The following is a 14285-nucleotide window of genomic DNA, read 5'->3' as shown; positions in this document are numbered from 1 at the left end:
ATTGAATCTTATCCTCCAATAAAATAATTATCTACTTTTTAACTAATCATATCTTTTTATATTTATTCATATTAAACATCCTATAATAGATATAAAGTCATTATTAATAAGGATACTTTTGAGAAAAAAACAATGATTATACCTCGAAAGATTAAAAATATTTTACATTTTTTAATATTCAACCTCTTAAAAAATGCATTATATTTTTAAATGTATGTAGTGTGTATAGATATATAAATAATTAAAATATATGTACGGATATATAGGGATTAACAAACGGCACAAACATTAAGAAGTCATAGGAAGCAAAAGATTAATTTCCTCATATGTTTGGTAATCACATCAAGGAAAAACATTCTTTCTTTTACCTGTATTCCACGATATGGCTACGAACAAAAAACGCACACTACTAAAAGAAGTAACACCTCAAAGGGAATGGTTTGTCTCTTTTGGCCTCCCCTAAAACAAGGGAAAAATTACTTGATCATGATGAATGGCCACGAAGCAAAAGGGCATCAAACCAAGTGAGGAAACTCTTCACTCCTAATGATCGTAACTTTCCATCGGCTCTTGGTAGTGGAACTAGGCTTTCCGTGAACACTGCAGCCTGAAAGGACTCCTTACGATCAGCTTCACTGTATAGTCCACGTTTGATTTCTCCTGTTTTGAGATTATAAAACAACATCCCATCTCTATCTTCCACAAGAAACAGGTCCCTTTCTTTCAACAATCCCATTGGCTGCTTTGCTCCTAAAATGGGTCCAATACTGTAGCGCTTGATCCAAGTCCCTCCGTCCTTATAATCTTCCATAACCCACAGATTAAACTTCTTCTCAGTAAACCCCCAGTAGGGATATGCAATCACAGCAAGAGATTCTCCAAACTTAGCAACTGTTGCAGTTACACGTCCAAATATAGACTCGAGACCAAATTCAGATCTAGCAGTCACATCCTGTGGCACCCTGATGACTCGGAAAGTTTCGCTCGTCATGTTAAATGCAACAACTACAGAACCAACATCATCATCAGCCCACCAGTGATATTCTCCGAGAACAAAAGCGTCTATCCGAGAATTATGCCAAATATATACAGAAGGTGACACACGGCACTCAACAGTCTTCCAACTGTCAACGCTTAGAGAGTATACTTCAACATGCCAAGGTAATGCTTTACCTGTTTCTTCATCGTATGTACACATGATGGAGACCACCTTGTAATCATTAGTTTCTGGATCGAATCCAAACCCATGAAAGCGATCCACAGTTGAAGATACGTATGGGTCGGGGGCATGTGGAAGGGTTCTAAGCGCTCTCATGGATGGGTTGATAAGCTGAAAGGGAGAGCAACTGAGGCAGTATAAACCATTGCAAGGACCCAAAATATCTATACATGTAAATCGATCATGGTTAAAATCTAAATCGAACTCATCGAGAGTCATATTTTCGGTCTCAGGGTTGAAAGAGAGGAGATAGATGTGAGAGAAGAGAGGTTCGTCAAAATTAGAATGAAAATAAGCACTGATACGGCGAACAAGGAGATGAATGGGCTGTGTCAGGTTATTGAAGGTGCGATGGTGTTGGGAGATGAAGTCTGGGCTTTTGACAAACTGGTTCCAGTCTTTACAAACGCATGAAAGTCGAATTAAATCTATAACTTGCAGCAGTGAAAAGATTTCAGGAAACAAATGTTCCAAACAATCTATGTGCCGCGCCATTATCAACGAGGGCGTCTTGATGTTGATCAAGTTGTCTTCTAAGACAGAACCAATCCAAGTTTGATTCCCAGTCTGAGCTCAAATTAACCAAAGGCGAATGGCATAGCTACTGCAGCAGGTACACATAGGACCTTAAAACTGAGTTAATTATTATGCCGGTGTTCAAAAAAGAAAGAAGGAAAGAAGGAGAACGAAGCAAAACAGAAAGCACCGAACAAGCATGAAAGAGTATATAGAATTCCACCAGTCAAGCTCATCGCCCCCAACAGAGTAAAAATGTATAGCTAACTAAAATACATAGCAAAAATTATGGCAACTTCATGACAACCAAGAAATACTTTATCTATTATCTATTGTTAAAATGGAGATAAACAATCCCCAGTGCCTCTTGCAGATGCAAGAAAGCAATAAAGAGTCAAAATATTGATGCGAAAGGCATTACGAGTTCACAAGAAACAAAATAGCAGGAAGAAAGACTTATATTATTCAAAGGCTAGAGAATGCTGCCTGCAGAAGCCATTGATGACAATCAAATGAAGCCTATGATATAACAAAATTCAAATGCGGATTTTCATTCAACACTAAGACATCGCAAAGATTCGCTCTGGACAATGAGATGAAGTAGAATACCTGTATCACCGATGGATCAAGAAGTGGGACGGAGGCAAACTAGAGTGGGAATTCCGCTTCAGAGCCAAGATGAGAAGAGAATGCTGTAATGTGAGTGACTGACTCTGTGCCGTTGAAAGGAAGGGGATGGGACGTGCATGCGGTTACTTCTTGGTTCTTGAAATATTGGGCCTACAATATGATCTTTTCGGCCCAAATGTTGGACATACTTGGTTGCTTGTTCAGCAAATTTTTTTTTTGTGATTGGCCCAAGGAGATATCAAGCAAGCAAGAAGGCCCAACCCATTAACGTTTCACCACCATTGAATAGGGTGCAGGTTGCTTATTAATTTCGGTATTAATGATGTATTGTTCGAATTTAGAATAATGATAATCATTTAATATTATTTCTTAATATAAAATTCATTAAAAATACATATATATGACCAAGTTTAAAAGATAATTTTATCAAGCAGTAGCAGTATAATTTTATAATGTTAAAAAATAATTTTATCAACTATAATTTCATTATTAATAATATGTTAATATAATAATATCATTTAATATTTATAAGGCCTCTCTATTTATGACTTGAATTGAGATTAATGGTTGTTCTTATGAAAAAAGATACTCGTTTTATTAAAAAATATAAGGATATTTTTAAACGAATCTCACTCCTAATAAAGTAGTTACCTACTTTCAAACTAACTCTATCTTTTCATATTTATTTTATTAAACACCTTACAATAAATATAAAGTCATTTATTAATAAGGTACTTTCAAAAAAAAGCAATGATTACACCTCGAAAGATTAAAAATATCTTATATTTTTTAACATCTAACTTTTCAAAAAATATTTTATATTTTTGAACGGAAGGAGTAATTTGTATGTAGGGTCAAATAAAAAGAAATATTCCATCCATCTAATTTATAAGTTTCTTTTAACATGTTTCATCATAATTGTGGAAAAACTTAAAGTTTATTAACTTGTATAAAAATTAAATAAGTTTTTAATTCTAACCCTATTAAATATATATAGTTTAATAATATACTTTTTCTTATCAACATTTAATAGAAGATAAAGAAAAAAATATGTGATAAAAATTCTCTATTTATAAATAATAACCGATGGAGTATTTTTGTTTTGAGTACATATCTCATTTGAATTTAGTACAACACTTATTAGTAACAAAAAAAGGATTAGGTTTAAAAGATAAAGAAAGAAGCTCAGTTGGGTAGATGTTAGCTTCCTTGTTGGGAAGTGAATGCACAATCAGCAGGCGCATGTTAGTTTCCTTGTTGGTATTTTCCAAACAATATAATCATAACTTTATTAAATCTTCTCTTTTCGGCTGAACTCAATTTCCAACTTTGGCCACTTTTCCTAAAACCCATGACAACGAAAAGAATCAACTTAGAACTGACCTTTCTTTTCGGAGACATTACATCTAAGAATTTTAACATTAAATAATTAAAAACTATGCTAAATGTTTTAAAAGTTATATTTCTTCTGTTTAAAAATGTAAATATTTTTAATCTTTTGATATATAATTATTATCTTATTTTCAAAAATGATCCTATTGATAATAATTTTATATTTATTGTAAGGTGTTTAACAGGGATAAATATAAAAAGATAGAGTTAGTTGGAAAGTAAGTAATTACTTTATTAAAAGATGAAATTTAATTAAAAATGCCTTATATTTTTTAACGGAGGGAGTAATTATTTTTTTTTAGTGAAAAAATATCCATACTCACAAAGAGATTACAAGTTAGGTACCTCTTTTAAACATTCTCCTTCCATCATCCACCATATTAACATAATAAAGTAGGGTTGATCAAAAGTTATAACATACTCAAAACCATTCTAAGCCTGTGTGTTCAACTTGTGGCCACATGTTAACTTTCTTGTACATAAAATTCAAACAAATGCTCCATTCCTTATACTAAAACAATGTAGCTTAGTTGATAATGTCTCCAGAAGAATGATAAACAGAATCCTATCTAGTAATTAGATTAATAGCTTCTACATTGTCAATAAAGACTTGAACATTGAGAAAATTAAGTCCCGACATAATTAGAGTCCATAAATGACCAGAAAACCACTACTAAGTTTTGAGAAAAATTATTATTTTAAGCAAATTTAGCAACAACTTCTCTAAAATCTAGTAGTAACTTGCATAACACCAATAACAAGTCATCATAATTTAAAATATTAATACAGCTTTTAGATGTACTTTTTTTTTTCCGGCTTCAGTGCAAGACACACTTGACATATCACTTTTCAGTTTTCACATGATCAAGATTAGTTTGATCTTCACTCTTGTGTAGGACCAATCTTCCATGCCATTTCAGTACTTTATTCCATGTTGGTTTTGATTGTCCTTTCCTATTTATTAGTCTTCATTCATTGTTGAAAATATTAATTTGAATTATTCCTCTATGGCAATATGATAAAACAATCAAGTCAGAGTCATGCTACATCATGCTGTGCCAGTGTTGGTGTCCCCACACCAACACTAAACATTTGTTCCACAAATGAAACAACTGTAGGTGGTATATTATATTCTTATCCAAATTATTGAGGCAATATTTAAATGTTCCCACGAATATTTAGAGTAAAAGATATTATATAAAACCACAATAATATTTTAAAACATAAAATGGGGGACTAAAAACGTCGGTGGGCTGAACTCAAAATTGAAAAAGAAAAAAAATCATAAATAGATCTCAAAATATTAAATAAATGACAGTTAAGTTCTTAGTAAATTTTTTTTAAGAAAAGTAATTATATACTTAACTTTAATAAGGTGATAAGGTGATTGTTTTCAATTATATTAAGACGTCCAAATATTTTGTAGTATTTCTTTTATAAGAAACTCTTATTATTAATATTATTAACACCTTAGAATCCACTTGTTTTGATTTAGTTAAAAAAATAAATTAAATATAAAGTATTAAGTACCCAAGTCCAGCCTCTTTTTTAAAATATGAGTTATAAATATCAATTCAGATAATAATAAATAAAAATTTTAAATACAATTTGAAAATTATATTTGAAACTTAAAGGTATCATTTGCAATTAAAACTCAAAAATTTATAATTGTCTGAATTAATATTTTTTATTCATTTTTTCAAAAGATTTTGTTGGGACCTAGTTGTCATTCATTGAATATGTTGGGACCTAATTGTTAGACTCTCATATTGAAATTCAAATTCTTATAAATTTACTAATTCATAGCATGTAACTGGGTCCATCTCATCGCTCGTGCCAAGCTAGCAATTTTTGTCTGGGCACGACTCCCATGTAACCTCAATTATCATCCCACACTTATAAACACATGAATCCCTTCTTCTTCCCTTCACGCCATTACACCATGAAGCTTCTCACTACCACTTCTCTTGCTCTTTCCTTCACCTTCCTCATCCTTCTACTCCTTCCCTCCATTTCTCAAGCACACAACATCACCACCATTCTCGCCAAACACCCTGAATTCTCCACCTTTAACCACTATCTCTCTGCCACCCACGTCGCCGCCGACATCAACCGCCGCCAGACCATCACCGTCCTTGCCCTCGACAATGCCGCCATGTCATCCCTCCTTGAAAAACACCTCTCCATCTACACTCTCAAAAACGTCCTCTCCCTCCATGTTTTGGTCGATTACTTCGGCGCCAAGAAACTCCACCAGATCACCAACGGCACCACTTTAGCTTCCTCCATGTTCCAGGCCACCGGTGCCGCTGCCGGAACTGCCGGTTACGTCAACATCACTAACCTCAAAGGTGGGAAAGTGGGGTTTGGAGCTGACAACACTGACGGCGGCGCTCTTCATTCCTTCTATGTGAAATCTGTGGATGAATTGCCGTACAATATCTCTGTTTTGCAGATAAGCCAAGGTCTCACTTCTGCTGACGCCGAAGCTCCGACAGCAGCGCCGACTCAGGTCAATCTAACCTCAATCATGGCGAAGCAAGGCTGCAAAGCCTTTGCTGATCTGTTGAAGGTTTCCAAGGCGCTTTCTACTTTCGAGGAAAACATTGATGGCGGGTTGACAGTGTTTTGTCCAACCAACAACGTTGTCAATGGTTTCTTGCCAAAGTACAAGAACTTGACAGAGGCTGATAAAGTGGCATTGTTGTTATATCATGGGATTCCTGTGTATGAGTCCTTACAAATGTTGAAATCCAATAATGGGATTGTCAACACTCTGGCTACCGAAGGAGCTAAAAAGTATGATTTCACAGTGCAGAATGATGGAGAGATTGTGAAGTTGGAAACAAAAGTTGTGACAGCAACACTAGTAGGGACATTGATAGACCAGGACCCTTTGGTTGTGTACAAGATTAACAAGGTGTTGTTGCCTAGAGAGCTGTTTAAGGAAACTCTTGCACCTGCAGAATCACCTGAGCCAGCAAAGAAGAAGAAGAAGGGAGATTCGTCGGCTGACTCGCCGGACGCTGATGCCCCGGAGGCCGATGTAGAATCAGATAAGGCTGATGACAGTAATAGGACAAGTGGGTTATGTGGAGGGGCAGTCAAATTCTTCATGGTTTTGTTGAGTTTGGCTATGGGGGTTCTGGTTCTATGATTGCATATTGAAAAGAAGATGATTCTCCGTGTCGGTTTACAGCTGTATGGTCATGTGAGAGAATTGATTTAATTTGTGGCGAAAATAAAAACAATGAGACCCACATGATGGATTGGAGCTTGCAGGTGCTCTGTCTTTTTCTTTTTTTAATTTTTAATGGTTCTATATTTGTTTATACATTCGTTTGTAATTTATGGGATTTGTCATTTTCGGTGCGGATGGATGGAATCCAGATTGTACGTGCTAGCAATGCATAGATATATGTACAAGTTTTTTTTTTTTTAAGCAAAAATATGTATAAGTTTACTTTGACAGATATTAGTGGCTTTTTCTCAAAACTATCCATGAGATTCTACATCAGATACCAATATTCACATGATTTCTTATAATATGCCTATATTTAATACAATTACAAGTTGATTGTCTATATCTTGATTAATTTCAAGGACAAGTATAATGGTACAGAAACCCAAAGGAAGAGAGAAACTCCCTCCAAAGAGACGTTGTTATTCTCAAGATTCAAACTAATGATCACAACATAGAGGGAAGGTTCCTATTTATATTGCCATGGTTCTTAAACTGAAAACAGGAAAGTAAATGGGGGGTTAAAAACAAGTTTTATTGTGCATTATAGAAATGTTGCAATGGACGTACACCCCTTCCGTTTCATCTAATCTCAATGGTTCAAAACTACTTCAGCTTTAATGCTTTGACTCCACTCAATTAGTTATCACCTTTGTTTGAAAGATGTTCGCTGTCTTTAATACTTCTCTCTGATTCGGATGAATAGTTTTTACAATAAACTTTAAAGCTTCAACTTATTATGATGAAATCAAATCCATTATGTCACAAAATATCCAAGAGGGGCATGAATCGGAGGAAGATATCGAAGAGGGGAACAACTCTTTTTACTGAATCAATGAATGAGTGAGGCTTCTTCATGAATCTGGTTTTAGATCATAAATCATTGCATGAGATATCAGTGCTGATAGTCACAGACATTGACCCGAATAAGCCCGACTTGCCCAAATTGTCAGCTTTATCTTTTTTCTAGCTTCTTAATTTATTCTTCTATTTTATTTTATGTTTTTTTTTTTAAAAAAGCCATTACCTAACCTGTTACATATGCAACATGAATCTCAATCCCACAACCGTTGTGAAGGGATGAACAAATAAATTCTTCCAACTCTAGTTTCATTGACAGAGCCATGTACTATCACATCTTAATTGAACACTTGCACACAATCAAAGCTCAAAGACTAGAGATTCATCATGAGAAAGCCTAGAATAGGAATCACACCAGAATGAAAAGGAAATTACTTCTTGTGGATTCATGAACAAGTCTACAAACTACCAGATTAACCTTCATAACCAAAATCTCCCCAACAGATGTTGTGCTTTGCAGCAAGATAGTAGACACCGGCTGGCCCTTCACCGCCATATGTGTATAGCTCTGGCACAACTTTCTGCTTTTCCAGTTCAGTCAATAAAGGTGAGATCACTGCCCAAGCAGCATCAAGCTCATCACTTCTAATGAACAATCGCTGCTCTCCTTCTATGGCATCTAAAAGCAGTCTCTCATATGCATCTGGAATCTCTTTTGTGTGCCTTAACACACCAAATAGAATGATCAGCAGATTCCCAAATGAAACGATTTAAACATATTCAGAGAGAAGCCTCTACTCTAATAAGCTGAAAACAAGCAAAAATAAGAAAAATACACTACAAATGGGATTGAAAATAGAAAATACTATTGCTGAATAACAAAGTTAGATTACGAGGGAAATAATGATTCAGACCAATCCCACCTCCCTCATACCAAGCACTGAAACTACAATCAAATAACAGTTAAAGAGTACATGGAACATTACAAAGTACACCCCCACAAAACAGAAGCACAAACATAAGACACTGGACTTTCAAGAGGCCAGTACTCACCGAAACACACTTCACTCTCCAAAAGATTGAACTTCCCTCCCTCTGGCTGAATTGGAGAATTTAAAATCCAAGAAGTTACAAAATCACTGCCGCTACCCTTAGCTGCACCTAATCCCTACTCCTATATTACTTCTTTTCCATTATGGCCAGGACCCATGGTATAATCTTTTGACCCAGCAGATTTTGTTTTGCCCCCATCTATCTTTTTCTTCTTAATTTGCTCCTATAGGCCTTAGCCAATGATCAGCTCTATCATATTCCCTGAAAGAGAGTCTTATATGGTTTTGACCTTGATGTTATATGGTGTAATAGAGAACAGAGTTTATTGCAATTCATCCGTGATAATAATGTTCATACTATTACCTGGAATTGTAAAGCAAGTGAAGATCACTGCATTCAAATCTCATTCCAAGACCAGGAACCTTGTTGTTGATCTTCAGATAAATAGAATGATCAGGTTTATCTCGAAGAACAAGCTCATTTGTTGTTTTATTTAAGTCAGCTCCAAATCTTTGATTGTATAGGTTGCCTGGGACATGTCTAAATTGCACTCGGATTTCTGCTCTAATATTCCAGCAAAGTACATTTAGCAAGTCTGCTAATTGTTTCAGCAGCTTAAACGAAATGATATAATAAGTGAATCCACTCACCGATTTGAATGAAGACCTTTACCAGCTACCAATAGAATGGGAACACCTTCCCATCGTGCATTGTTGATGAATAGTGTTGCAGCTGCGAAGGTGGGAGCGAGATTGTCATTTAAGACAGTTAGCTCATCATTATAAACAGGATATCGTGAACCACCATTGCCATTAATCTTATATTGACCAACTACCACATCTTCAAGCTTGAGGGGTCTCATGGAGCGCAAAGCCTTCACCTGATTTAATGTCATGCCCATGAAAATAGTCAATGGAAATAATCATCAAGCTTTACATCTTTAATATTGGAACAATCAAACCTTTTCATTTCTAATGTCTTCAGAACCTAAGGTGAGGGGTGTCTCCATGGCAAATAGTGCAATGGTTTGCAGGAGATGACTCTGCATTATGTCACGGATGATGCCGTAGTTGTCAATACTTCTGTAGGAAAGCAAAACAAGTGTTCTTAGTGAATCCCCAAGTCCACCAGAAAGAATTTTGAGAGTGGATGAAATTGCTTCTTTACTTTACTCACTATATATACTGACCTGCTTCGTCCCTCCATGCCGAAATCTTCACAAAAAACTACCTGAATATTGCGGATGTAGTTCCTGGACCATAAAGGCTCAAAAACCAGATTTGAGAAGCGAAGTACCAAGAGATTTTCCACTAACTCCTCAGCAAGGTGGTGGTCAATCCTGAAGAGACAATTTGAAGGCTTACCTCATGCATGCAGTAATGCTGCCCTGCTGAATTGAACTACAGAAGAGCATACCTGAATATTTGGTCCTCTGTTAGGTATTGTTTCAAAGCTATGGTCTGATTTTTCGATGAGTCTGTATCATGACCAAATGGCTTCTCAACTATGAGCCTCGTCCACCCATATTTGGAAGAAGCACAATGTTTGGTGCATCTTGCAACATCCACGCATAGGTTTGATGGTATTGCTAAGTAGAATAACCTATTGGAGATTCTTCCATCCTGAATTTATCCTTTAAAGAATTAAGCAAATAAACATTGATCTACGAATTAATGTCCAAATTGAAAATGCTATGCTATGCATGTTGCACACCATTATAATGAATGCTCATTCAATGAAATAAATAATATAGGTTTATTACTTGTTGAACTTAATTTGGTTAATATGCCTACGTTGTGAATTTTCATTACAATTTTGTTGCTGCATTGTTGTATATAATGTCATACTCTGCATGCCCAATTGCTTAAATTTGAACTAATTGATTACAATAATATGCACAATTGCTCAACATAAACCAAGTTTTTTAGGAAAAGAGAAACGCTTAAAAAATTCTATTTGAGCTTGAGTGACTAAATGTACATTACAGCTCCACAAAATATCAAAACAATTCACACAACAGTTTGAAGTCCACGTGCTTGCGATGAAATATAAAAGCAGAAGGAAGGAGACTAAAATGTCTTAGCATAGCAATAATACCTCTCTTTCTTCCAGCTTCTTGTTCAATTCCATAAAATGCTCCTCAGAACTATACTGACCTGAATGATAGAAACAACATTTTAGGAACTCAGCCATCTTGCCATCACAGTTGTCCCTGCAATTCTGAAAAGATTTTATTAAGAATTGCAACAGAATCAAATGAAATACATCACAAAGAAAGTGGCTGAAAAGGACCTCTCAGCAACTCTGCAGGTAAGATTTTTACTAATTAGATTTCTTAGTTCATGGTCAGTCATTGGAGTACGTGCGTAGCCTGATATCGTGAAATGCTGCAAAAAGTTAATCAGCAGCAGTCACTAATTAATGGCAATTGGCAAACAAATATAAGTTGAGTTAAGAAGATAACATAAAAGGAATGCTACCTGAGGCAAACAGCCTTCATAAAAGAGTGCAAACAGAGCAGGGAAGATCTTCTCCTTTGCGAGGGTTCCTGTAGCCCCCACAACAACAATGGTTAGTGTGGAATTCGCCTTGTCTATTTTCAATACATTGCACCCTCCCTCGGCTGGAGTCATCCGCTGTTCTGTGTCAAGAATATTTGTAACTGATCTGCCTACAAGACACTACAACTTTGAGTTCTTCAATGTGAGAATGAAAAGCATAAGATACTCTATTTTGGTTTTCCAACGATTCTCATGATGGTCATTAAAAGACTTATTTTCATTCATTTTCAATGTAAGACAAAAACAATTGGAAACAAGTCAGGAGGTGGTCTTAATCATTAATGCTCTTTGGTATGGTCTACCACTATCTAGCCCACAACACATTTTACATTATATATCTTGGATTCACATGCAATAGAACATAATGGTTCATTGGCATGACTGTAAAAAAAGACAAATGGAACAGGAAATGTTTGTTCAATCTGTGAGAAATGATACAGGATGGGTTATTGAGGTTCTAGATTTCCAAAAATGTAAGAGGCGCAGGAAATTGTCATCTCATGACAGAGCTGATTTTATTGGTGAAAATCTGATTGATAAATGCAGTTTGTTAGATTTACAAGGAGGGAGCTGCCACAGATTGTTGTCGGAATTGAGATCGACACTATTCTGGGTTCATCAGGAAGGAATAATTCTCACGCCACATCTTCTTGATATTCAAATAATTTTACCAAGAAAGAGTTTGGTTAAAATGTTGTCAAATATTTATCTCCCCCCAGGCTTTTATGTCCATCGGTGTATGACATTCAGGCCATTACTAGTAGATTTTTTAACTTCAGTAGGCTAATTTTTTAGGATTAGTTATTTTTTGTTGTGTAAAGCTTTTATTAAAAAAAAAAAAAAAACTAGTTCCTCCAACAGTGATTGACACTGTGACATTGCCAGTGCAAGTAATGGAATGTCATGTTTTCTATGATATGGCATCCTTGAATACCGAAAATCCTCAACAACAGAAATGTTTGGACCGAATTTAAATCCCAGGAATCAAAATGAGAAACTGATCCTTCACCAAAACACAGTGTAGTCAGTAAAAATGAAGTACCTGTATCATAAAAGCCTAAGTAATATACTAGACCAACACTCGAATCTAACTATGAACCTTGGTTTTTTTTTTTTTTTTTGGGGGGGGGGGGGCGCATTACATGACACAGCTAGTGGCTTAACATAGAACATTTAAGTATGAAAAACTTTCCTTAGAAGCAAAGGGATCAAAATAGCAAGGTCGTTTGCAGCACCGAGGGTGAACATTTGTTGGAAGAGGACAACTGCTTTTCTCTTTCAATTCAATATTCAATATCTGACACTGAAACAAATCAAACATCAACCTGAACCAGATATATGCTCGCTTAGTAGCTAATTAGAACGATAATAGCATCCATATTTCGCTTTTAACTATAATGCACGGAATCCTATTTTGTTCAAAACAAACCAGAGCTGTTCCATAAATGAAGTCTCATAAAAACATTCTCTCGAACACGTGGTTCACATAGAATTATATTAATTGTTAGGATCGCAAGAACCCACCATTCTGCGAATGAACCCCAGCCGAAGGATGAATACAAGCTTTGATCTCAAGACGCCTGTTTGAACGTGTTCCGAAATTGCTCTCGCGAACCCAAGTACCGAAGAAGCTTCTTCGGGAAGAAGAAGAAGAAAACCCATAAGTAAAGGGTAGAGGCATGCAGTTTCGCAGCGAGAAAACGCCCATTGGATCTTTTGGCAGAAGATATAAGTTGCTTCAGTATAACAAGTCTCCGAGAGGTTAAGAAGTAGCTGAGCTATCAGACGCGGGTTAAATGAATTAAGCATTGTCATCATTTTCTCTCACGTTGATCCTGGAAAACACTTAACTTTCAAGTGGAATGGCAAATCAGGTGCCAAACTAACTCAATTCGGTTCAGTTTACCATATCGTTGAAACTTTGACTTTCAGGTGATGTCAAGATTCAAACGCCAACATCAGTGTACGAAAGAGGTTGAGAGTCCCTCCTGAGAAAACGAGTTAAAGCTCTTCGTTTCGCCCAAATTATGGCCGCAATACACCCAATTCGAAGACATAGATGTGAGTGGTAAACGAGCATTATATATACGCAAGTATATAACAGAACTTATAAAATATCTAGGACTGAAAAAACCGAGTTGGCCAACTCGAGTAAGCAATTTAACAATCTGATACTTGAGATTGAGAATGAACTTCCAAGAAACGCGCACCGCTCCTAACAATCCTATGAGTAAACGCGCCTTATCGAATCATTTTAACAAGGCATGTTTCCTCACTTTGTCCAAAACATAAAATAATCCTATTCATTCATGCAAGTGATGTTTCTTCTTCTTCTTCCTTTTTGAGAAAAGCATAGATGCCAATAATAACTTATTCATTAAAATATACATTTAATTGTTTAATTTTATATAAAATTTTATTTTAATCCTTTAATTTTATATAATATTTTTAATTCTTTAACATTAATAGTATTAGTTTTATCCCAATAAATTTTTACTTTTGACTTTCAAATATTGATAAAACACTTTCAAATGTTAATATATTAAGTTTAATTTTGTTAAATAACAATTATTAATATAAAAAAATAATCATTTAAAATTAACGATATTAGAGTTAAAAAATTAAAAAAATACTTTATGAAATTAAAAATTAAATTAAAATTTTTTATAAAATTAGAGAACTAAAAGTATGCTTTAACCTAACTTATATTATTCATGATTTGTTAGGAACATACTTTTTTTTTTTGATATATTTTATATTCTTATATAACTTATTTTGGCTTTTTAAAATAGTAAAATAAAATAATCATCCAAAACCTTAAAATTTTTACCATCCCCAAGCTGAAAGTTTGATATTTTAGTTTAGGAAGAAT

General features: G+C 35.1%; 3 protein-coding genes across 7 annotated transcripts; 1 reads left to right on the top strand and 2 right to left on the bottom strand.

Moving 5' to 3' along the window:
- Positions 1-356: 356 nt before the first annotated feature.
- Positions 357-2462, bottom strand: LOC129301621 (F-box protein At4g22390-like). 3 transcript variants are annotated; one of them, XM_054940177.1, is made up of 2 exons: positions 2345-2462; positions 357-1845 (listed from the first exon to the last, which is right to left on the bottom strand). In XM_054940177.1, the coding sequence occupies exon 2, from the start codon at positions 1712-1714 to the stop codon at positions 485-487; it is 1230 nt and encodes a 409-aa protein (XP_054796152.1). In that variant the 5' UTR covers positions 1715-1845; positions 2345-2462; the 3' UTR covers positions 357-484. The 3 variants fall into 3 exon arrangements, with proteins under 3 accessions (XP_054796152.1, XP_054796153.1, XP_054796154.1); XM_054940178.1 differs by having other exon boundaries at positions 357-1823; positions 2345-2457; XM_054940179.1 differs by having other exon boundaries at positions 357-1820; positions 2345-2437.
- A 3217-nt stretch (positions 2463-5679) lies between these two features.
- LOC129304062 (fasciclin-like arabinogalactan protein 2) lies at positions 5680-7252 on the top strand. Its single transcript, XM_054943691.1, has one exon. It carries the CDS (start codon positions 5700-5702, stop codon positions 6912-6914), a length of 1215 nt encoding a protein of 404 aa, XP_054799666.1. The 5' UTR covers positions 5680-5699; the 3' UTR covers positions 6915-7252.
- An 839-nt stretch (positions 7253-8091) lies between these two features.
- Positions 8092-13612, bottom strand: LOC129301986 (glucose-6-phosphate 1-dehydrogenase 2, chloroplastic-like). 3 transcript variants are annotated; one of them, XM_054940642.1, is made up of 11 exons: positions 13320-13610; positions 12938-13248; positions 11333-11523; positions 11145-11239; positions 10950-11064; positions 10269-10474; positions 10042-10191; positions 9814-9934; positions 9503-9732; positions 9216-9416; positions 8092-8522 (listed from the first exon to the last, which is right to left on the bottom strand). In XM_054940642.1, exons 2-11 carry the CDS (start codon positions 13119-13121, stop codon positions 8273-8275), a joined length of 1743 nt encoding a protein of 580 aa, XP_054796617.1. In that variant the 5' UTR covers positions 13122-13248; positions 13320-13610; the 3' UTR covers positions 8092-8272. The 3 variants fall into 3 exon arrangements, 2 of the variants coding, with proteins under 2 accessions (XP_054796617.1, XP_054796618.1); XR_008591136.1 differs by adding an exon at positions 8853-9113 and having other exon boundaries at positions 8398-8522; positions 12938-13612; XM_054940643.1 differs by lacking the exon at positions 13320-13610 and having other exon boundaries at positions 11333-12738; positions 12938-12955.
- Between the last annotated feature and the right edge of the window lie 673 nt (positions 13613-14285).

This window comes from Prosopis cineraria, unplaced genomic scaffold, assembly GCF_029017545.1.
Source record: "Prosopis cineraria cultivar Desert tree isolate PC_DT_omini unplaced genomic scaffold, ASM2901754v1 PC2, whole genome shotgun sequence".
In the NCBI taxonomy this organism is placed as follows: Eukaryota; Viridiplantae; Streptophyta; class Magnoliopsida; order Fabales; family Fabaceae; genus Prosopis; species Prosopis cineraria.
Note: the sequence above shows the minus strand (reverse complement) of the source record. Positions and strands in the feature narration are given on the sequence as shown.

Coding starts and splice junctions, on each gene's coding strand:
- LOC129304062 (XM_054943691.1), top strand. CDS start 5,700: ATGAAGCTTCTCACTACCACTTCTCTTGCTCTTTCCTTCACCTTCCTC.
- LOC129301986 (XM_054940642.1), bottom strand. CDS start 13,121: ATGGGCGTTTTCTCGCTGCGAAACTGCATGCCTCTACCCTTTACTTAT. Junction 11,065..11,144: donor ACCTGCAGAGTTGCTGAGAG/GTCCTTTTCAGC, acceptor TCAGAATTGCAG/GGACAACTGTGATGGCAAGA. Junction 9,935..10,041: donor GGCATGGAGGGACGAAGCAG/GTCAGTATATAT, acceptor GCTTTCCTACAG/AAGTATTGACAACTACGGCA.
- LOC129301621 (XM_054940177.1), bottom strand. CDS start 1,714: ATGGCGCGGCACATAGATTGTTTGGAACATTTGTTTCCTGAAATCTTT.